The sequence below is a fragment of the Maylandia zebra genome, linkage group LG9 (genome assembly GCF_041146795.1).
Source record: "Maylandia zebra isolate NMK-2024a linkage group LG9, Mzebra_GT3a, whole genome shotgun sequence".
NCBI lineage: Eukaryota > Metazoa > Chordata > Actinopteri > Cichliformes > Cichlidae > Maylandia > Maylandia zebra.
Genome location: NC_135175.1, coordinates 18,134,251 through 18,157,753, shown reverse-complemented (window position 1 = coordinate 18,157,753; position 23,503 = coordinate 18,134,251). Strand labels below are relative to the sequence as shown.

Sequence of the window (23,503 nt, the reverse complement as noted above, 5' to 3'; positions counted from 1 at the left end):
TAGTATTTATTGAATGTCTATCATCAAGGCTGGACTGGTAATTTGGCATACCGCGCATTTGCCTGGTGGGTCAATATAACTGTTCTTTGTTTGTTTGTCTTTGGTCGATATGTTTATACAGGCAACAGGTCGTAGGGCAGCTGTGCACCGGGCCTTCAAACACTTACAGCAGCCCATTGGTGCATTTTCATTATTGACACTGGATTGCCCAATCAAATATCTTAATTTCAAACTGTTCCCTCCCCTGCCAGCGTTCCCTGTGCGCCCGCGCACCTTGTATAAGAGATTTTATTGTGGAAGACGTGGTTGATAAAGACAGCGAAACGAAAGGTGGAGCTGAAAAGCTGAGAGGCAAAAAGAAAGACAAACAAAAATGCAACAAAATGAGTCAAATTAACCGGCATGTTAGCAGCTACACTGTCAACAGCAACAACTAGTAAAAAAAAACAAAAAACAAACAAACCCTCGCGTCACAAACAACTGCTGTTCTTAGCACTAGTCTTGGAGAAGTGCAGGAGGAGGGACAGAAATCCCAAAAAGAGAGTGGTAAGAAAATAGATGGAGGGGAAAAGTTAGGAAGGGCAGAGATTCAAGTAAAATGAATGGCTACTTTGACCACAAGCCACCGCTAATAGCTAAAGTACAGCTTTTAAATATAACATGATGCACTACAGTATAACTCATTATTAGTCAGTACATAGTGTCGTGATTGCTTTTGTATCAGTCCTGGCCTGTCTAGCATGTATGTGGAATTCGTTAATGCCCCCCTGGGGATGAATAAAGTATCTATTAATCTATCCACTTAAAATATATTTATAGAGCCATTATGTTTGTTGCCATTTCTGCTGCCCTCTTGGCCAGATCTCATTTTAAAAAATACAATTTTTTATCTCACACCTTTTTTTGTACCTGGATAAATAAATGATGTATAAAATTCACTTTGTCAAAAACTTGATTGCTGCTTACACATTGGGATGTTTTTTTCTTTGGGGGGGGGTTTGAGTCAGCAAGTCATTTGTAACAGTTTAAATACGGGCATGTTTTTTGGCAGATGATCACCTGTCTCCTGCCGCCCCCTGGTGGAGGCTGTCCGGCGGGAGGAGAGGGCGCAGGTTCGGTTGTTATGGTGAAGCATTTCCCCAGAGGGCTGGCTGAAGCTGGAGCTGCGGCGGACAGCAGCTGATTCAGTTTCACCGCTCGCCCAGGACCTACCGCTGACAGGCAGCGCAACAGGTAAGATGTCGCCACTTTGTTTTTCTATTGTTTTACAATGAATCTGAACGTCCTGCTCGGTTCAAACGATTGTGTATAAGCTGAACTTAGTTGTCGCCGAGACGTTAACGTTAATTATCTGAGGGCAGTGGCTCCGAGTTCAGCGTCGGTGAGCAGCGAGCTAATGCGAAGCTAAGGTAACGTTAGCATAATATGACTTCACCACAGGTAGCCGCACAACAGGTACGCTTGCCAATTTTTCAACTTATAAAGTCAAGCGTGTGGGATACAACTACGTTATGAGAGCTACGAATGAAGCAAGTGGGGAAAGAGCCGCTTGCATTACCTGTCAGCAGACAATACACCTGTTGGGCTTGTCTATGAACCGCTAGGTCGGTTAGCTAATCCCGTGACAGGAGCTAAGGCTTCCGCTGCTGTTGCTGTTAAAACTTTCCATTATTGTATTAATGTTGTTTAGCGCTATAGCGATCTCATCAAACTGTGATGAAAAAGTGAAGGTGATTTGGGACTAAGTTTAACTTATTTTTTTAAAAGCTAAATATATCACAGCAGCGTGAAAGGGCGACGTGCCAACTTATACAGTTAATTACCATGACGTAAAAAAATACAACTCATTTATCTTACATGCGGCAGCTCAGAGTTCAGGGTCAAGTAGATCCAATCATTTACTGAAATGGGTTTTGTTGGATTACTTTAACATTAGTTGAATTAATCAACTATTTTGTTAATAATAATAATAATAATAATAATAATAATAAAAATAGCAAGCTCAGTCTGGCAAATGATATTACAGGTTGATGACTGAATGAATAATAATGAAAAATTCCGATATCTTATGATAACATCTCTTTTCTCAGCTAAAAGCGAATTGTAAAGAGAATTGATTTGCTTATTGTGAAAATAGGCACACTGCACAGGGGCAGACCCACAAGTCTGAAGGGATTAAGGAAGAAAAGGATTATTATTCACAATCAAGCACGGCCCTTCAGCTATTTGACTTTAACCCTCCATCAATAACTTATTAACCTAAATAAACTCAGGCATTTGTTCTTGTCAGGCCTATGTTTAAAGTGCCTCTTCAACAACATTGACTTGGTATGTAAAGTTAAATATTTGCAGGTTTCACAATATAGACTAAAATTAGTGTGAGGGCTCCTTGATACACGATGTGACAGCCCACACAGTGCTACGTGCTTTCAGAGACTTAGGAAGAATGGATAAAAAGGCCGGACTGTGATTTTACAGCAAGAGTAGCAATCGCCACTAAACTAATAGATTAATTCTGTAAAGTAATTCTGTCGGGTTTGGGGCTCTCTCTCGTCTTACTGAGGCATTTCTTTATTATCCCATTATGGGATAATAAAGATACATCTCATTCTGTCACCTGGCTCCGTTTAAAGATTCCTGTTTTCTTTTTTGTTTCTTCGCCTCTCCTCCTCCGCTCCAGCATGACATGACCCTACTTCCTACTTACAAGCAGTCGGAGGAGTTAAAGTCAAAGCTAGTCTGGCTGTCTCCTCCCCCTCCTGTCTCCTCCTCATATTCTTCTCTATCTCCTTCACATTCTTTCCTCCACATCCTTTAACCCTCTCTTTCTCTCTCTGTCCACATCCTGTCTTCCAAAAAAAGCAGCGGCTCTTTTGTGTGACGTATCTTCGCCTTCATCATTGTGTTTTTTTGTTTCTCATGGTCTCTCCTAACCCTTGGCTGCTTGATAGAATTACTGAGATTTCTGAGTGATTACATGGAGCAACTCAAACCTTAACACATGACAGGGCTTATTGTAGATCCTCCTCCCTCGCTCTCATTTGTAGTGATTATAATTTTGTCCGTCCTTCAAGGGCTGCAGCTACAAACATTTCCTGTATCAGTACCCAAAGTGGAAATTATTTCAAGGTATGTGACATCTTCGTTTGTCTTGCTTTGTCCAAGCATCAGCCCAAAAATACGTTAAATTTAAAACAAGTTTTTCTTTTTTCTTTTTCTTTTTTTTCTTTTTTTTTAAACGCAGAGAAGCAGTGTAGATGCTACACTTGGGTAACGCTTGGCTTTTTGATTAGAAATAATGATTCATGATTTGACAAGCCATTCCCAGCTCTATCCCTTCTAACAGTGAGTATTTGTGAGTATGTGGCACACATTTTAGGCTACTTTGGCATTGTTTCAGACTGCAGGCGGGATCATTCCCGAATCATCAAGCTACACTGACTCAGCAATGTTTGTTTCAATGAGTGGGTCGGTAAGGTCCTCTGTTTCAAATCAAATAGCTCACCAGGCTGGAGGCTGTACACAGGAGCCGTCCGGTGCTGTTTTATGATGACAAACCATGATTGAAGCACAGAGGACCAAGTGTGGCCAGATTTAAGGTTGGGTGTTTAGGCTGTATTTTCTGTTTTGATCAGTCCCACCCACCTGGTGAAGTTTGAGCCCCAGTATATGTATTCATAGTACTCTATTCATTCTAGCTGTTGAGTGAAAGGTTGTATTTGTCAGCAGCTGTAGACAGACCTTCCTGTTAGGTCACTAGGTGGAAAATTAGTCTGAAGACTACAAATGTCACATTGACGAAGGGACGTTTTCCCAAACATAATAAATGTTAGTCATATTTTTCAGCGCGTGTGTGAGTGTGCGCTGTGGTGTCTGCCGTGCTAAAATTTGTCTTTTCCTGTGTAGTTTCCTCTCTCGTCTTTGCCCAACACTGGGAATCACAAGGTTCTTCCACAGTCTTCCCACTAACAAATTCCCCATTCTTTATATAGCAGAAGCAAAACTAACAGACTCATGAGGCTGAGGTCTGTTGTGCATCAAGTGTTTGTAGTGAGTACATCGGTAAGGTAAGATCACAGCATCGCAGAGAAATTGAAGCAAATTTTTAAAGATTATTATTGATTGTTCATTTAGTGTTCAGAGTTTCATTTATAGCTTTCTCCTTATTTCTTTTTGAATAGTTAGCAAAATCCTTCCTTAAGAAAACAAAAGGACGGGGGAGGGGTTGCTCTTTGTTGAACACTTGATCCTAGTGTATACTGTTGAAAATATACAGTGCTGTGCAAAAGCTTACATTTCTTTCCTTTTTTCCCTCTACGAAAATGGGAAGTCGTTGGAGCTCTTTATTGAAATGTGCAAAACTACAAGAGATACAGTATAAAAAAACAAACAAATTTTGTGCAATTCTAACACCTTTATTCTTCAGCACAGTCTGATCTCTCTTAGACAAACTGTCCTATAATTTGTTAAGTCCTCGGTGAACAGAAGATTGGTCAACTGAAGGATCAGATGCATCTTAAAGGCCCTGTGTCAGGTCTTTGATTGCCTTTTTTTTCTTATGTCTTAAATATGTGACTTTCCAATAGTGTTCATGTGTTGTAGAGAGTCTTTAAGCCTGCCATTTCTTCTTTTATCCTCTACAAAAAAAGAGCACACATTGCTGAGATATGCACCGTTTTCAGCTAATATCTCTTTGGGAATTGCCTGTTTGGTCCAAACTACTTTTCCTGGATTCAGCTTAAAAAATTGGAACAATTTATTTGCCTTTGTAAAAGACTGCTAGTAACAATGTGCCTTAAGATACAGTTTAAAATGAAAATGTCTGTTATGTGTAGACACAACACTGGTTCCTTGAGTTAGGGTCCTTTTTCAGGCTTGAATGATTCATAGGCCAGTGTTAAGTGGCTTAACAAACAAAACATTCCTGTGAAATGAAATGTGAAAGAAAAACTTTGAAATACCTCCAGAAAGCTTGGAGAACTGCTGACCACGCCCACTTGCAAGAAATTGTAAAGAAAAGAAAAATTACAAGAAAGTCTGACTCCTTGGAAGCAAAATCTAAAGAAATCAGACATGGCTCAAGACTTTTGCACAATACTGTAGCTTCAATATTTATCTTAGAAATATCCTCACATGGTGATGCCTTGTCTACAATTGACTACAACCAAACTATTAATATGTCCAGAGAGGCAACACAGTATTGGGCCACTGACTGTTTATCTTGTAGTTTTTTTTTCTCTAGTTCACTTCTGAGCTGCTGGTCTGTCTGAGTAAGATAGCATTTTCATGTTGTGAGGATACTGAAGACGTGTTTTCTCTTTTTCACAGCAACATGACTTGTAGTTTGTTTGGCTAAAACTGAACTATCGGAGTAATACTCTAAAGGGATAAACTTCCCTACTTTTAGGGACTGGGACTTTTAAAGCAAAGACTGGACTGAAAGGTCATGGTTAAAGTGGAGTCAAAACAAAACTGGACAGTATATGATTTAAAGAGACAAGATCCAGAGTGGAAGTGGCTGATTTTGACACATACTGTTTTTTGCGTCAGTGTGTAGCCACAAGTTAGCGGTGTTCACACTCACAGCAAATACTTTTGTGTACATTGTGATTGAATCAGGTGCTCGCATTGTTTCGTTGATGATGGGCTAACACAGAATTACTTGCAACGTTGAACTTAATTTCTCCTTCAGCCCAATTTTTACCCCTTAACTGTAAAAGACTAATGGGGTATTGTAGTCACCTTGGCAGGCAGTGTGGCTGCCCGTGTTTTTGCATGCGCTAACTCGAGAAGAAGGCAATGTGGGATTTTTTTTTTTTTTTTTTTTTTTTTTTTTTTAAATATACCAAAAGTGCGTTTATAAAAAATCTTGATCAGTTCAAATCTCATTGACCTCAATGTCAAGGCCCCAGAGTTCAGGTTTTCTGAAAATCTGGTGAATGAGGGGTAGCACTGGTAGCTGTGAGAATCCACAGTGTCCTGAGCAGAGTGCAGTTGTCACATAACATTATTTACACTCTCCAAGATCAGCTTGCGTAGTGAAAAACATTTACAAGGATGTTGTGTCTTCCAGAATTGGTCCTTGGCAAGAGAAATTGTCACTGTGTTTCCTGCTGAAAGGATTTAGGAAGTGTTATCATTGCTACACTACTTGGTTTTGAAATGGATACATTTATTATTAATGGTTTCAGGATTAGTTTGTTAGGGAAAAAGATGTGATGGAGGTCAAAAAACCCATTAGGCTTGGGACATTAATGTAAACCTGGAACTCTGGCGCTGTTGGTTAAACAAACAAATAAATGTGCTTCATTAGACCTTAGTATGAGAGGATGTCTTACATGTTTGCTAAACTTAACACTCCACGGCATAACATCAGAATATATTGCTCTGATGCCAGAGTTTGTGTTTATGTGTGTGATCGTACATTTTAATTAGAAATAAATTTCTGACATTATCTATGTTAAGTTTCACAGGCGAGAAAGTTAGCCTGTGTGCAATGTATCATGCCTCCCATCGCTACTCGTGTGTAATTTTGCTGTGTGTTCAAGTCCCATAGTGTACAAAAGATGCATGCACGAGCGTTCACATGGACACAGTTTGTTACTTCTTCCCAAGGTAGTCTAATCACTTTACCTATGTTCTACCTACCTCTCCAAGTCTGCCTGTCTGACTTGCCAACATGGATATCTCTTCTTTCTCTCTTTGACTCCTTTTGTCTCTCTGTTATTTTCAGTTCCGGTTAATAGCATGAGTTACTAAACTGTGGCTCCACATTGGCATGGTTTACTGATTTTCCTAACAGGTGAAAGATCCCTAGTTTGATCCTGGGAGGAGAAATAAATCCCTTCAGTGTTACATCAGAGAGGAAATCTGAAGAAAAACAACAATCTGCCAAGTCAAACATGTGGAGCTATCTGCTGTAATGAAAAAAGAGGGAAGCTAAAAGTAGCTTTTAGTGACCTATTGCTAATCTCCAACATTTTCTGTAGACTGTAATTTGAAAAGGATTCAGGAAGTATTAAGTTTGGTATTAATAGTATAGTTGGGTAACTTTAACAGTGTTCTTGCATTTTCCTCAGTGCATTATCTGCCATTGTGAATCAGTCAACACACCACATATATGACAGTTTTTGGAGGGATGGGTTGTTTTAAGTGACATGTGTTTTTGATGACTGGATTTTATGCGTAAGATATATATATGGATTAACCACGCTATGGCTGCATCCATAGGTTCATGGATATTTCTTAAAATTGATTTTTCTGAGTTTGTTTTGAAATTGCATAAAGCATTCTCAGGTGTTGTCAAGAGCACGCTAAGGCAAGAGGTGGTGATATCATCCTGAGAACTATTCAATGCCCACTACAGAGGACATATTGAATAGACTATTGTTCTAATGACCCATTGAGGTTTTGCCGACATGTGACCACTATTAGCATGATGTCAATTTGTCTGCCATTCTGGATGTTTGACATTCATGGTGACCATGTAGATTTAAGTGAATAAGTACGTAAATTACACACAGACATGGAGACCTGTCTGCAGCAATCTGGCAACCTCCTGTTGCGAGGGAAAAGTATGTATTCCTCAACCAGTTGGCAAAAACCTGTTTGTGATTTGGCTGTTATTATATTGCTGTGGTCGTAGAATAAATCTAAGTGATGCACTTGTCTAGAAACATTTTTCAGATATTCTCCGAGCTCTAGAACAAACAGAGAAAAGTCTGATTCAAACTGTAAATGGACACAGTTGGCTCAACCTTTACTTTGAAGATGAAGCATCTGCATTTTCTTTTCTTTTCCTTTTTTTTTTTTTTTTTTTTTTTTTTTTTTTTTTCCCATTTTTCAAGTTTTGCTTCCACTGGGTTGCCAAGTATTTGCACACAAAACATGAAACATTGCAGGCAACTGTAACCAAATCAAACACTAGGAGGTTTTTGATGCAGCACCTTCTTTGCAGCGATAACTATATGGTGGAAAACTTGTTAGCAATGTGGTCATGAGTATAAGAAACCACAATAATATAAGAAACCGCAATAATGCTGTCATCCCAGAGTGATACACCATGTAAGATACACACCACAACAGTGGCAGGCCAGCAGTTCCAGCAGGTCAGGTGAGCCCATATTTTCATGGTGAGGGTTGAAACACAGTAAACCGGTTTTATAGTCACAGGGACAAATGGGGCACACTTTTATTGTCTGCTTAGTCAGTAGGATAACGTTATTCAGAAAGAGCGGTGAGGGCAGCCTTGATTCTCACATTGATCACTTTAGAAATGCAAATCATCAAATTCCATCTCTTTAAAGTGCGCTGTTGTGAATCGCATATAAAAAAAAAAAAAAAGTTTATCACTCTTTGTTTGTGTAAACTCAGCAAACATGAAATGTTAGTGAAGTAAGAATCAAAGCATCTTTTTTCAGAAGAAATGAACTTCTGATGTGCACAAATCAAGTAGTGGCTGATTTTTGTGAAAGATGTGGACTAAAGGATGTATTTTAATATACAGGTGATATATTATGGCTTTGTTGTTTATGTCTGAGTGTCAACATTTAACATAGGCTTTGAGTATGAAAAGATATCTTTAAAATTCACAGCACAGGATAAAATGTCAAAAACACTAGGTTTGGGAGTCTGACAAAAAAAACAAACAACATATTTAAGATTTTTTTCCCACTGATCTCTCCGATTGTGTCTGGAATTATCCCACTAATACATCAGTAAAGTTCTTGAAGGGATTTTTCCAGATTTCTCTAATCCTTTTCCCCTTTAAAGCCCCTTAAAATGCCACAAAACTTATTCCCCTTTTCATTAGTTAAGTGCAGTATAACCAAGGCCACTAACTCTAATTGGACTATTCTTTAATAGTCCGTATACTTACTGTTTACTCTTGACTTTTACAGTGCTGATTTTTGGATACTGTGGCTTTCTTCTCTGAGGGAGAAAGTTTAAAAAGCTATATTGTACAATTGTCGGTACATTCTAATTGAAACTAACCTTCATTACACATATCTCTGTCCTGTGCATTCCAAGTCCGTATTAATCTGTGTATTTAAAAGACAGATCTGCGTAGTAGCCTTCAATCCATGGAGAGAGTCAGAGTGTGACCTTCAACTAAGGAAATCCTTACATTGTAGCTTGTGACAAAGGGTGAAGGGTTAGGTATCCTGAAAATAGTAGGTATACACAGAATATTAATAGTTCTTGCCTGTCCCCAAGGCAAGAACTATTAGTCTTTCAAATGGCAGGGCAAAACCCTATTTAAAAAGCACAATTATAGTTCTTTGTATGCCATATCATATTGCACACAAGGCTTTAAGATATAGGCATCTGCACTTAGTTTGTAACAAAGGACTATTTGTGTTTAATACAACTAAGAATCCAACAGTGTTTTTAATAATGAGGTGAAAGTCCAAGAGGACCACTGTAATTGTTATGTCTAATGATTCTACACTTGATTGCCCTCTAATCTTGCTGATTTATGGACCGGTGTGTTCTCCCAGCTTTTTTTTTTTTTTTTTGTTGCAGTAGCTGTGTCCTGGGACTACAGTCTTATCAGTCACTCTCTCTATCTCACTGAGTGCCTCTAGTTGACCTTCCTCTCAGCGCTCACTGGCCCAGGCCTAAATAATAAATGAACAGCCTGGAAAGAGCCGAGTGTGTGAGCCGCATATCTCTACTTGGAAGTGAACGAAAGCCAATGAGAGGGATCTCACTGACCAGGGTTGTCAGGGGTGGGAACTTGCACCATAACAGGTCACATACTTGTTACTTAACTGCATTGCCACAACATCCATCACTCACTCTCACCGTGTGAATACCCTGTAACACATGTAATGTGTGTGCTGGGCTGCAGGGTGTGTCAGTCATTAATGAAAAGCATCCCACCCTCTCAAGTTTCCTTCAGGAGAGGAGTGGGAGAGGAGGGAGTAGGGGAGAGGAGCTCAGGGGTTAAAGATAACAGGATTAAGAGAGCAGTATGTTGTCATTATACTGTAACATAGCCCTGACATTTTGTCTCACTGCAGTTTTTCCTTCTCTCTCCCTGACCCACAGGCTGAAGACAATGTTATTCAAGTTGGTGAAGACTTTATACCTAGATCACATCTTTTGAAGACTTACCAAAAAGTGCACCAACACTATCAACAGGAAGTTGTGAAATGTTGTTATTTGACCACCCAGAAATATTTTAATTCTGTCAAATATTGTTTATTGTCAGTAACTGAAGTAGGACTCCTTTTTTTATTCTCATTGGATGTTTGGTTCTTTCCACCTTGTGGATTTGTTTTTCACTGCTGCCTATGGATTCTCACAAATCCACACCTCCTTTGGACCATATACTGAAGCATGATTGCTATCTGTTTGGATTAGAAGCTAAGATAGACTGACCTTTTATAGTTGTGTTTTGTTTTCTCTGTTTGCCAAGTGGATGATTCGCCAAGTTACCCAAAGTAGAAATGGATTGGAGGACTGACAGCTGGTTGAAACCTACCCTTTGGATTATTATGTTTTGGACACCTTCCTGCTGCTATTTTACTTTAGCACGATAAGAGTTTTTTAAAGATGGGAAAGAGACAGAAATATCTGTCACCTGATTGCACAACTTAGTTTCTTTCCCATCATATTTTTGAAATTTTTGCTGTTTTTTGTGGTTCAAGTTACTTTTAAAGATGAACTGCAGTATCTTTTTGTGTTCTCCCACCCTGATGTAGGCCTCTTTGGCTTCCCTATAAAAAGGACAGGAGGCATATGATAAATTAAGAAGGCTGAAACCCCCTAAAGGATATCCTCACATAAGTGAAAGAAACAGTACTATAGTAGCTGAGCCGCTGTGGCGGTGCGGTATCATGGCAGCAGATCACGGCGAGCTGCTTGCTGAAATGGCAACCATGGGGCGTCTGAGTGCCACAGAACGGCTCAAGCATGCCAAGAAGCGCCGCGCTCAGCAGCTGAAGGCTTGGGCACAGATGGAAAAGGATGCAGTACGAGGGTCGAGGGCCAAAGCAGATAAGAAGAAGCCACGCACCACCAAAGTGACATTCCCCAGTGCTGTCACCCTGCTTGATGCTGCTTCCCGCAACGACCTGGATGAAGGTGGGTATACACACTGCACAAAAAGTTCATAATCAGAAAACAATTTTTTTTCAAATGCTTCAGCTTAAACTCAGTGATTTTAGAGCATCAAAGTGCAAATATATACTAATCCAGGGTATTGACACCTGTAGAAGACTGATCCAGATCTCAGAAACATGTGAAGGAAGACCCCAGAAGTATTGGTGTGCCATGAATTGACTGTAATGCCGAGGCTTCTTTGTCCTGTAGCTGTTGGCATTTGCTGAAAGAAGCTCTTGCACTGTAAAAACCAATGACTTACAGGAACTGAAAAAATTGTACTGAATATATTAGAGATTAAAAATAGTATTAAGAGCTTTATTATAAGTTGTTGGATCTGAGCTAGTTGGTAAGGTGGTAAATCCTTTTACATTTTACATAGAACAATCTTTACAAGATGGTATATGTTCAGGGCAGGTAAATGGCAAGGTTGTTTTTGTTTGTTTGTATTTTTTATGGAAAAGACTCTGCCCTGATGGTCATGCATAATCTGTATATACATGATTGTAAATTTCTTTTTTTTTTTTTTCTTTTGTGCTAGTGAGGGAGATGCTTAACAGCGGAATCAACCCCGATCTGGTCAATGAGGATGGACTGACTGCTCTGCATCAGGTACACATGCATTTAGCTCCAGGAGCCGCCACCAGTCAACCACTGTTCACTGTTAACACTGCCAGTTGTACAAACTCAGATGCCTCCTCTCACTTACCTAGTTCTGCCTTTGCACTAATCAAATGCTAAATTGTCATCAACATTACTGAGTTACACACAAAGCAGTTCTGCTTACGCGGCATGATTTTGTTACGGCCGGTAAAACCACATGTTGCACATATACCACTGTCAACATTTAGGCCAGTTCTGTTCTGTGTCTGTGTTTATGTTTGTTTGTGTGTGGTCACAGTTTTGAGCTCACCAAGTGCTAGTTGTGTTTATTATGTCTTAACGTTTTCTTGGTTACTTTACATAAAGAAAGTAGTTATTACCCTGATTATAGATGGAAAAGGTGAAAAAGGGTTGTTGTTTTTTTTTTTTCTTGCATTCCTATTTCTGGGCAACCTCAGTCACACTTAACCACCACAATATTGCTGTGTTTTGTTAGTTGACACCTTAAGACACCTTAAATCCTTGCGATTTTCTCACCCCTTTTTAATTTCTCCTTATGTTTACACATACACGCACTACTACACACTCCTGAGAGGACTGTTTGTTAGCACAGAGAACTCTTTACAAGAGCGGTTTGCTTTGCCGTTTCCCTTGGAAAATGTAGTGTTTACACAGAGGGCTGAGTACATGTAAATTCTTTTCTTTATCCAGTGCTTTAGTTGACATTAATACTAATGTTTAGATTTTTCTATCTCTGTTTGTACTCGTTTTCTAACATCATATTTTTTCCCTCAAGTTTATTTCATCCGTTTTTAATAAACGGTCGACAATTTTCAGAGGCTTCAAGTTAATTAGAAAATTGACTGACAGGCAGTTTCCATGACATATTAAGCAGAAGAATAGTTCCATTTGGGATTTTCTCACTGGAACTCCTAAAATGATGTTCAAAGAGATGTTGTTGTAAGTGAGGGAGACCATCATTAGGCTGAAAATCCGCACAAACCTACCATAAGTAGAGGAAAAACTTGAGGAGGGTCCAAATCAGGAATCTTGTTAATTCTTAAAAAGAAGGAATGCTCTGGTCATGTCAGCAAAATCAAAAGTCCTTAAAGACCCCAGAAAACAGCTAAGGTGCATTATGACATAATTATTTCTGTGATTGAGAAAAACAATTTCACAACATCTGACTAAGTCAAGAACACACTCAATCGCTCTCAAGGTCTGCAAGTAAGAGACGCCTTTATAAATGTAAATACAGAGGCTTTACCAAAAGGAACAAACCACTGGTTACACTCAAGAACAAGATGATCAGATTAGACTTTGACAGAAAAGCTCTAAAAGAGCCTGCACAGTTCTGGAAACAAAAGCTTTGTACAGATGAAACCATTATGAATTTATGCCAGAGTGATGGGAACAGAAAAGTGTGGTAAATGAGAGAAACAACAAGATGAACCAAAGCATACCACACTATCTATCAAACTTGGTAGGAGCAGTGTCATGGTATGGGCATGTATGGGTGCCACAGGCCACTAGTGTTTATTGATGATGCGATTGGTGATAGGATGGCAGGATGGCAGGATGAACTGTGAAGTGTACAGGGCTATACTTTCTGCTCACATTCAGTGAAATGCTGCAAACTGATCAGAAACACAGTGTTAATGGATAATGGGTCAAAGGAAACTGCAAAAGCATCCAAAGAGTTTCTCAAGGCAAAGACATGAGACATTCTTCAATCGCCATGTCAGTCAGCTAATCTCAAACCGAGCATGTTTTCAGTTATTAAATACTAAACTGAAGGCACAGAGTCTCACAAACAAGCAGCGACTGAAGCATCTCAGCGGAAGAACAGAATTTGGTGATGTCCTTGGGGTCTAGACTTTAGGGAGTCAGTGACTGCAAACGGTTTATACCAAAGTGTTGAAAACAATCCTTACATTTAAAACATTTACGTTGGTTTGTCCAATTACCTTTTGAGATTTACAAACATGGAATATATAAAAATAGCTGTATTTCCTAAATGGTTATTACAGTACTTTGATTACATCCAGTGGATTCAAATGGAAATTTTGCACTTCAATTACATCATGTTTAAAGTTGCACACTATGGGCTCAAAATGTGGTCATAAATATTTTGTACTTGTAAATCGGTTTTGTACTTGTAAAAAAGATTTGTGCGTGCGTAAAAAAGATTTGTGCATGCGTAAAAAAGATTTGTGCGTGCGTAAAAAAGATTTGTGCGTGCGTAAAAAAGATTTGTGTGTGTGTGTGTGTGTGTGTGTGTGTTTTTTTTTTTTTTTTTTTTTTTTTTTTTTTTTTTTTTTTTTTAAAGATTTGTGTGTGGACTTAGCCCAAAGAAAACCCTGCAAGTTACAAATACGAATTTTGACCCTATTTTTCTTCCTTTAAGCTGATTGGTCAATGTCATGTCAATCACAAATTAAACAATCCAATCAGAGAACAGATGGGTTTGGCTGTTGGAGGGGCACTTTTTTGAACTGCAGGTCCTTGAAGGGTAATCTCTATATAAATATCCAATAGCAGTTAGGTCCCCTTACTTTCAGCAGCTGTTGAAAGGATAAAGTTGTGGTATATCAGTGGTTAGAAATACCATTATTACTTTAGGATTAGTTTAACACAACATCAGGGCTGACCCGGGACCATTGCTGTGAGTCACAGCGCGCAGCATAAAAGTCCCTTCACATCGGACGCAGGATGTGCTGCTAATGCTAATTGCTAACTAAAAGCAAAGGATCCAGAATTTGTTGCTGGCTGCTGGGCTCTGTGGGTTTTTGCAGCAGCTCTACCTGTACTAGATGCACCTGCTCCTTGTTGTTTTTATCGCTGACTTTATGTGAACTACAAGAGTTTCTGGTTTTTTTGCTAGTTCTTCAAATGTTCAATAAAAACATGTATGCTAATTCATAACGAAGAAAGCTTTGTGATGAAGACTGTCATTTCCAAAACACTGCCCCCCGCGTCCGCAGTGCTGTTGAAAAGGCTGTGGAAGTCCCTGTATTAAACACGTAGTCCTGTGACACAAAAATCACCAAACTCTGACGACCACAGACTGTTTTCCTTCGTGGTGATGAAGGAAAACGCTGGGTTGGCACGTAAATATGGAACGCCAGGACTGCCATAATGAATTAATTAAATACACCATTAAATAATTAATTAAATGTGGCAATAATTAATTAAAATTGGAATTAATTAATTAAATAAATAGTTATGACACATGTAATTAATTAATTATTGACACATTTAATTAATTATTTATGTATTTCACATTTTAATTAATTATTGACACATTTCATTAATTATTGACACATTTAATTAATTATTTAATGATATATTTATTTATTTCATTTTGGCAGTCCTGACGCCTGGCTCTCATCATGAAATAATTTTATCTGTCAGCCTCACCCATCAAACTCAGGGGGCGGGGTTAACGCTGATCGAGTCAAAACCATTGCTTTGGCCTGGTGGCCATTGTTTCTAGCACACAACAACCGGCATGTGGAAGCTAACAGAACTGAGCTTTGAAAAACCCTGTTTGTGTGTTACCAAATACCGTTTTAATATTTTTTTAGCCGAGAATGTAGTGGTTTAATCTTCATGTGTCTGGTCGGTTTGTCAAGATACAGCCTCTTTGCAAAAGTGTTTCGATGATTTCGGAGATGTCTGCCCAGTCTCACGGCAAAGCGTGGGATAGACCCGCTCGCCTCGCAAGCAATCCCACCGACAAAGCGCAGGCCCCGGTACACAGCTGTAGTAACCCCCGCTGACTTCTTTTACTGAGGTTATATTTATCGATGTTTTATTTCCTGATGTTCTTATGTGTCCTACGTGTTTCAGTCGCCAATTCTGAATTATAACTAACATTAAAAACATGTTTAAGGAGGAGAGAGAGCAAATAAATCTGTTTAACATCTGATCTTTGGGTTTTTGTTCAGTAATCAGCGTGACCTGTGTATAAACACATAAAAGAGATAACGTTGGTGTTTCCGTCATGTAGTAACTGCTGGCTTTAACTGTACAAAGGTTGTTCGACACTATGAAACACATACAGACTTCATGATGTTCGGCTAATATTTTTATTGTGAATATTAATCATGCTGACCTCGCTCTGTACACCACGCAGCGAGGTCAGCATATCCACGATATCCTCAGCTCCATGAGTTAACACAAAGTTTCCCAGCTGACTATCTAACTGCCAACTATTCCAGAGACGTGAAAATATACAGCATAAAGAAAAGTGTAAGAGACTCAGCAGCAGATTAGAATAACAGTTATACATTTAATAAATCACCAAATGAATCCAAGAAACGAGCAAACCTGTTCCGACAATTTGAATTTGTGTTCCCTCAGCTGCAGACTCGCTGCTGTTTAAATGTTTGAAAAGGAAGATTAGATATAAAAAACGTCAAACATAGACTCAGTCTGCCTTCACATTTGATATGAGGCCAGCACGTATAGTGGCCTCAGCAGGCTATTACTGAAATACACGTGCTATATCATAAACTATGATATAAATAGGGAGGTCCTATTAACATGTTTAGTTTTAAAGGACACCTTCCTGCCTTTAGTCTCATTCATGAGCAGTATTAGTTTTCTTCTAACATCCAGAAGTCTGCACAATGTGTTTCATAGTTTGTAACAAGCCTTTGACAGGTAAACATAACATGACCGAAAAAGCAAAAAAAAAAGAAAAAAAAAAGAGAGTGTTGACATAAGAAGAGAAAATTCTCTCAATTATGGAGACAGACAAATGGTTCATTTATGTTTGATGTGTGTTTATTCCTCCCTAAATATCGTCGGTGAAGTTTGCCATGCATGTCAGATTTTCCTGCGCATTTTTATACCTCTGCCAACAGAGAGAGAAAAAAATCACATTCTAACAGACAGCTGGTGCTTAGAATACAGTTGAATAACTATTAAAAAACCGATGATATTTAGATGATAGTTCAGTCTAACACATGTGCCAGTGAACCATTAAACGTCTGTGAAACTATGCAGTTATGAAACGTAACTTTAACCTCAGCCAAACCGATTTGCTCAGTTGTAAATAAAACAGCGAAGTAAACGTGACCCGACAGACAGAACCTGAGTGAATGAAGTCCAGCGTTTAACCACTGAGAGCTAAAACTCAGCTGAGGTTTGAAAGCTGTGTGCCGGTGATTGGACATCAGTCGCTGATAAAGCTGTTCGCCTATAAAGTGCTCTGTAAGGAAACGAGCTCCAGCAGCTCTGCGCTCGGGGAAAACACTATATTTACTTATCTTGTGCAGAAAACTGCGCTGACATTGCGTTATATCGAGCACCGGCTGCCCAGTTAAACTGTGACTATCACCAGGTAACTAGGCGTGTTTCTTGAATTAGCAGCAGGTGTTAAACAGCTGACAGATGAGGAGGAGGATGCATGCAGGTAAACTGAGGGTCTGTTGAGCTGATCGCTGGTTTCGTGAGAAAAATGTCAGCTCGTTCTTTATGTTACAGAAGCACAGAGACACAAGACCAGGCAGAAAGAGACGATCGGTGAAAATGAGAATCTGCGAATGCAACATGTGGAACACGGAGAGTGGAATATGTAAACAAACCGGTTAACGTAACCCCCTCGGTGCACTCTGCATGCTAACTGTTAGCAGAGCTAGTGAAATCTCTGAAAACATCTGAGCACTTTTGCAAACATGTTCTATGTTGACAACCTGACCAGACATACGTCGCGACATTCGCGGCTAAAACACTGTTAAAAGTGTAGCTGGTGACAGAAAAACGGGGTATTTTAAAACTACACCACCACCATTGCTGCTTGTGATTTGATCTGCATTCTGGGATAACTGGCTGCCCCAAGTCTACACAAGCAATCGATTTTCTAGGATCGACCTGTTTTGACTTACTTTGCACGGCAACCAATCAAATGTTAGAGAAGCTGCATGGGCAGCGTTAACCCCGCCCCCTGAGTTTGATGGGTGAGGCTGACAGATAAAATTATTTCATGACGAGAGCCAGGCGTCAGGACTGCCAAAATGAAATAAATAAATATATCATTAAATAATTAATTAAATGTGTCAATAATTAATTAAATGTGTCAATAATTAATTAAATGTGTCAATTAATTAAAATGTGAAATACATAAATAATTTAAATGTGTCAATAATTAATTAATTACATGTGTCATAACTATTTATTTAATTAATTAATTCCAATTTTAATTAATTATTGCCACATTTAATTAATTATTTAATGGTGTATTTAATTAATTCATTATGGCAGTCCTGGCGTTCCATACGTAAAAGGGCATTTATTCCCTTCAAAGACCTGCAGTTCAAAAAAAGCGCCCCTCCGACATCCAAACCCATCTGTTCTCTGATTGGATTGTTACATTTGTGATTGACATGACATTCACCAATCAGATGAAAGGAAGAAAAATAGGGTCAAAATTCGTAGTTGTAACTTGCAGGGGTTTTTTGGCTAAGTCCACGCACAAATCTTTTTTTACGCACGCACAAATCTTTTTTTACGCACGCACAAATCTTTTTTTTACGCACGCACAAATCTTTTTTTTACGCACGCACAAATCTTTTTTTACAAGTACAAAACTGATTTACAAGTACAAAATATTTATGACCACATTTTGAGCCCATAGCACACAGGCAAAAGCACAGTATTAAAAAAGAATCTGTCATTGTCCAAAAACTTATGGGTCCAATTGTATCTGTTGTCTGTTCTCAGTGCTGCATTGATGATTTTGTGGAGATAGTGCAGTGTCTGCTAGATGCTGGTGCCAATGTGAATGCTTGTGACAGTGAGTTGTGGACCCCTCTGCACGCTGCTGCCACCTGTGGACACACTGGTCTGGTGCAGCTCCTGATTCAGGGGTGAGTGCTGCCTCACATCATAACTTTTCTGTTTCTCTCACAAAATGTTTAAATTTCTAAGCTAATATGTTTTGTTTATAATGTGCTTTTTTTTCGTTTCAACCTCAGTGGATGTTATTTGCTAAGCCACAATTGAGACTTAGAGCCTTCTTGGGAAGAGAAAGCAATTTCTGAACCCAATGCAAATGAAAACACTTAGAGTGACACACCCTAATATGCAAAGCTGCTAACTCAGGTCTTTTTGAATATGGATATGTGTGCTTTCAGTGGGGCCGATCTGCTGGCTGTCAATGCGGATGGCAACATGCCTTATGACATCTGTGAGGACGAGGCTACCCTTGAGCTGCTGGAGATGGTTATGGCTGAACAGGGTCAGTGAGAAGTTTGTGCACAGATTCACCTTCCTGCCTTTGACAGGTTGGGGAAAAAGAGGCATGATCAAGCTTAACTTACCTGTCATGTATCACATTTGAAATCAGACAGCCAACATTTATGTGCAGTTCCAAAGTAGGAAGAAAATAAGTCCAAGTGATCTTTTCAATCCTGTCCCTGTGTGTGTTGTTTTGTGAAGGGATAACTCAGGACCGTATAGATGAATGCAGAGGGGCTAAAGAGGCGGCTATGCTGGCTGACATTCGGGCTCTGGCTCAGAGCGGAGCAGATTTAAACGCACAAGATGATAATGGAGCAACTCTGGTGAGACACAAGGACGCATGCACATGAACTGTGTTGTGCACTTAAGATTTGTCAGCTCAGAGTTCAAATCTATATCCAATGCTGTAAAGCTAGATATTTTAAAAACATCTGAATATAAATGCAATAATTCCCTGACTGTTAACAGGTTGCACAGGTTTCCTGCATTCTTTGTAATGTTTTACCAACCATTTCTGTAACATTCAGCCAATGTAATAATAATATAAAGGTTCAGAGAATTGGGAAAGTTTTTTGTTAATTTTATTTTCTTGTGAAATATTGTTCTTTACTGACGTGCAGTTCATTTTCTTTATTCCTTTAGCTCCATATCGTATCTGCTAACGGCTATATGTCTGTGGCTGAGCTGTTACTAGAGAACAAGGCTCAGGTGGATGTGAAGGACTCTGATGGGTGGACTCCACTGCATGCTGCCTCCTGCTGGGGACAGGTTCATACTGCTGTCATGCCTAAAGCAACTAGTTTTCTGAAATGACTCATTCATAGTGTTTTGTTTTTTGTTGTTTTTTTTTTTTTTTTGTTCCATAGATGCAGATGGTGGAACTGCTGGTGGCACACGGAGCCAATCTAAATGCAAAGTCCGTCTTAGAGGAGACACCACTAGGTGAAACTAGAGTATTGTTGTTGCTGCTGTTTCTGCCTTTTTTATCAAGCTTATTCATGAGAGACACTTTTGCCTTTCAGATTTATGTGTTGATGAGGAAGTCAGAGCCAAACTGATGGACTTGAAGCACAAACATGATGCCATCATGAAGAGCCAGGACAGGCAGAAAGGCACACTGCAAAGACGAGCATCTAGCACAGGAAGCAGAGGGTGAGCGTGGAGCTCAGTGGAACCAGAGGGGGAAAAGCATACACCGAAGTTGAAATGGATCATTGTTTTACTGCTTCCCCTCCTGTCTCTCATTTCTATGTGCAGTAAAGTGGTGCGTCGCGTCAGCGTGAACGAGCGCTCCAGTCTCTACCGCCGGGAGCACCACAAAGAGGCCATGGTGTGGCAGGAGCGCGGTCGACAGCCCGAGCCGCAGGACGACGATGAGGACAGACAGACCGACAATGAGTTGCACCAGCATGCCACCATGGTGATGGAGGTTTTGTTTGGAAAATGTTTCTCATTACTGTTTTTGTGACCATTACAAACAGTGTAAATGTTTTTTTTTGTTTGTTTGTTTGTCCCCCCCCCCCCCCCTCGTGTTTTAGGTTGCTACTCGAGGTGCAGCAACATCACATTTGGAAGAACTGGAGGCTGCAGACAGGAAAATTATGCCCAGCCTAGGGAATGGAGAGACCTCTGTTTCTCTGGCATCTTCTGTACCTGGAGAGCAGTGGAGTGGGGGAGGAATCATGGAGCGTAGCGCCTCCTACCAGCTCGGCTCTGCGTCTGGAGTGGGGTCTGCAGAGGGCGAGGGGGCAGACAATATGACTCGGGAGAAATCACACCACACCTTGGCTGACCTGAAACGCCAGCGGGCAGCTGCTAAGCTCAATAAATACCAAGCACCTGCACCACCGCTGCCCTCGCCCGTTGAGGAGGAGCCCTCCTTTGCAGCAGCTGAGGTGACAGCCATTCAGGCTCAGCCAGATCCTGAAATGACGCCTGCCGCCGAGGCAGTCTCCCCCAGTCAGGTGTACTTCACCCCAGCCAGTGGAGATCCTCCACTTCTGAAACTCCGAGCCCCTGAGGAAGAGCAGTCCGACAATAAGGAGCCTTGCTGTGGACTCATGTAGAAAGAATCATGCAATCAGACAAATATGCTGCCTATAAAGTTCAAAAGCTGGTGGCAAAAAGTGGCAAAAAACCCTGTTAAAACAGACATGCTTTAAGTGAATCACTGGAGACTCTTTAGGTTAAGGCTACATGCCAATGATGGATCAATCTGCTTTGCATTTCCAAGTGAACTAAAGTGCAATCTGTGATTATTCCTCCTTTGATTAGCTTTCTCATTTCTGTTGCACATTTCACACCTTTAGCAGGTCCTAGCTTTCCCTCCTGCTTCACCTACAGGAGAACTCCAGATTGTAGTCTTGCAGTTAGAAGCAGACAGCTCCCCCACTCCATTTCTTGGGGCATTACATTACTCATCTCTTAAATACACAATTAGACTGGCTGAAAGCCATAGAATCGTGAAGTTTTCTAGATAAGGCAGAAGACTGAATTGCAGTTGATTTGTTTTAAATCAATGAGGTTCTTTTTTTTTTTTTTTTTTTTTTCTTCTTAATGAGTGCTATGACAGGTACATGATCTACATTAGCGTACATTTATATTGTAAACGAGAGTGAAAGAGGTTTGTTTCTTTATGGGGGATTGATCATGATTGGTTTAATCAATATTCTGAATTTATATTTAATGAAGATGGACCGTTTCCTTGCTTGATTTATTTTTTTTCTCTACTTTGGACGGAAAATTTTTCTCTTGTTGCTTTCAAGTGCACAAAATTTGAAATGGTGCAATTTGCTAATGAACCATTTGTCTCTACTGTGGGGAAATTTAGCTCAGCCTGTCATCATCATCATCATCATCATCATCATCATCATCATCATCTATCAGATTCCTATTTTTCTGTCCGTATTTCTATTTTTCTACCCTCAGAATGTAATCATATTATTTATTCTTCCTGATCCGGAGACAATTTATAAAAAGAAAATTATGATATGTTTGTGTTAACCGAACTGTCAAAGAGTCTGTTTAGTTTTCTTGTCAAACTGAGCAAACGTGTCACGATTGTTTATCAGAGGTTGGTGCCTTCATTAAATGTCTTATTTAAAAAAAGGTTGCAATGCTTGCACGAAGTCCCACGTTTAAATTTTGTGAGCAGTGGGATTATTACATAATCGGTCTGACATGGACTTGATGTACTCTCAATGCACTCTTTTTCTGTATTGCATTTCAGTTTTGTTAGTGATTTTTACTGATCCCTGTTTAGAAAAACAAAACATAAAAACATGTTTTCACAAATGATTTTTGTATATATTTTTTAATATGCAAGAACTCTTAATGAATGTATCTGGATGTTATGACTGGGATGCTTACAGGGAGGGGATCAGATCAGATAATGGGTTTAAAATATTTTATTTTATTCCAACTTACATTTTTAAGTGTGTGATTTGAGGCACAGATTTGATCAGGTTATTGCCTTATAGTTGGTTCAAAAAAAGCTGAACATATCCCCAGTCTGTCTTGTTTGTTTCATGTTGATGACAGCTCCCTCTTGTGGTAAAAATGATCAGCTGAATGTTTTTTACTTGCCGTCATTCCCCCTTTTGTCGTCCTCTTAGCTCAGATCAGTCACTCTCTGACTTTCCGCACATCTCGAATGACAGTCTGTTCCGAGCCATCTTCCAGAGCAGCAGTTAATACACAATGACAGCTTATTTAGGTGGTTTAACATTGTGGTGCACCAGAATTACCTTCATCCACACACATAAACATATGCGCACAGATCTTTATGTTGTATAAGGCCTCAGTAACAGTTACCCTTATGGGGAGGGAGTGTGTTAAAATTGGAAGCTGCTTGTTTTGACTGTGAGCCAGCACCACTGAGTTACAAGGACCAAGCCTGTAAGTCTCTCTTATAGTAATTATATAGCTGTTGCACAACATAAGGTATGTGATGTTGATCTGTCATTTAACGTTGAGGTAAAGTTGGAACAGATGATGCACTTACAGTCTGACAAAATGCACATGAAAGTCACCAGGGCATCACATGCTTGTGTGTGAACTGTTTTAGTTTGGGATATCAAATGTCTTTCCCAAACTCTTTCCAAGCCATCGGGGGGGTCTCACACTGTCCTACAGATACGCATTCACACACCTCTCTGTCTCTGATTAAAACAAATGACATGCAAAGGAAGGAAATTTCCATGTGAGAAATGAATTTTATTTGACATTGCATTAATTTCCTCTGCATTCTTTGCATTCTAGGTGGTTTTTCTCTGGTACTGTAGTTCCTTTCGCATGAAAAGACAACACAGTGATGTGTCGTGGATGCAAATTATTAACCCATACCTTCGTGCCACAGTCCAATAACATAAACCAAAATACAGTATACAAAGCAAAAGAATGAATATAGTTCTAAGAACTTTGAAAATCAATATTTGATAATGACCACAATTTATTCAACATAGTCTGCGCTCTCTAATGGAAGCTGTCTTGTAGTTTCTTTAAGTAGTCTTCAGGAGTACTTCTCCAGGCTTCTTGAAGGACA

At 39.6% G+C, this 23,503-nt stretch overlaps 1 protein-coding gene across 5 annotated transcripts; it reads left to right on the top strand.

The window, feature by feature from the left end:
• Positions 1 to 1,055: 1,055 nt before the first annotated feature.
• On the top strand, positions 1,056 to 22,469 carry ppp1r16a (protein phosphatase 1, regulatory subunit 16A). 5 transcript variants are annotated; one of them, XM_024798918.2, is made up of 13 exons: positions 1,056 to 1,233; positions 3,075 to 3,129; positions 3,245 to 3,345; positions 10,054 to 11,091; positions 11,651 to 11,721; positions 18,442 to 18,587; positions 18,855 to 18,958; positions 19,159 to 19,283; positions 19,603 to 19,728; positions 19,827 to 19,902; positions 19,983 to 20,112; positions 20,218 to 20,380; positions 20,499 to 22,469. In XM_024798918.2, the coding sequence occupies exons 4-13, from the start codon at positions 10,845 to 10,847 to the stop codon at positions 21,024 to 21,026; spliced, it is 1,716 nt and encodes a 571-aa protein (XP_024654686.2). In that variant the 5' UTR covers positions 1,056 to 1,233; positions 3,075 to 3,129; positions 3,245 to 3,345; positions 10,054 to 10,844; the 3' UTR covers positions 21,027 to 22,469. The 5 variants fall into 5 exon arrangements, with proteins under 5 accessions (XP_024654686.2, XP_024654685.2, XP_024654683.2 ...); XM_024798917.2 differs by lacking the exon at positions 3,245 to 3,345; XM_024798915.2 differs by lacking the exons at positions 3,075 to 3,129; positions 3,245 to 3,345.
• The last annotated feature ends 1,034 nt before the right edge of the window (positions 22,470 to 23,503 follow it).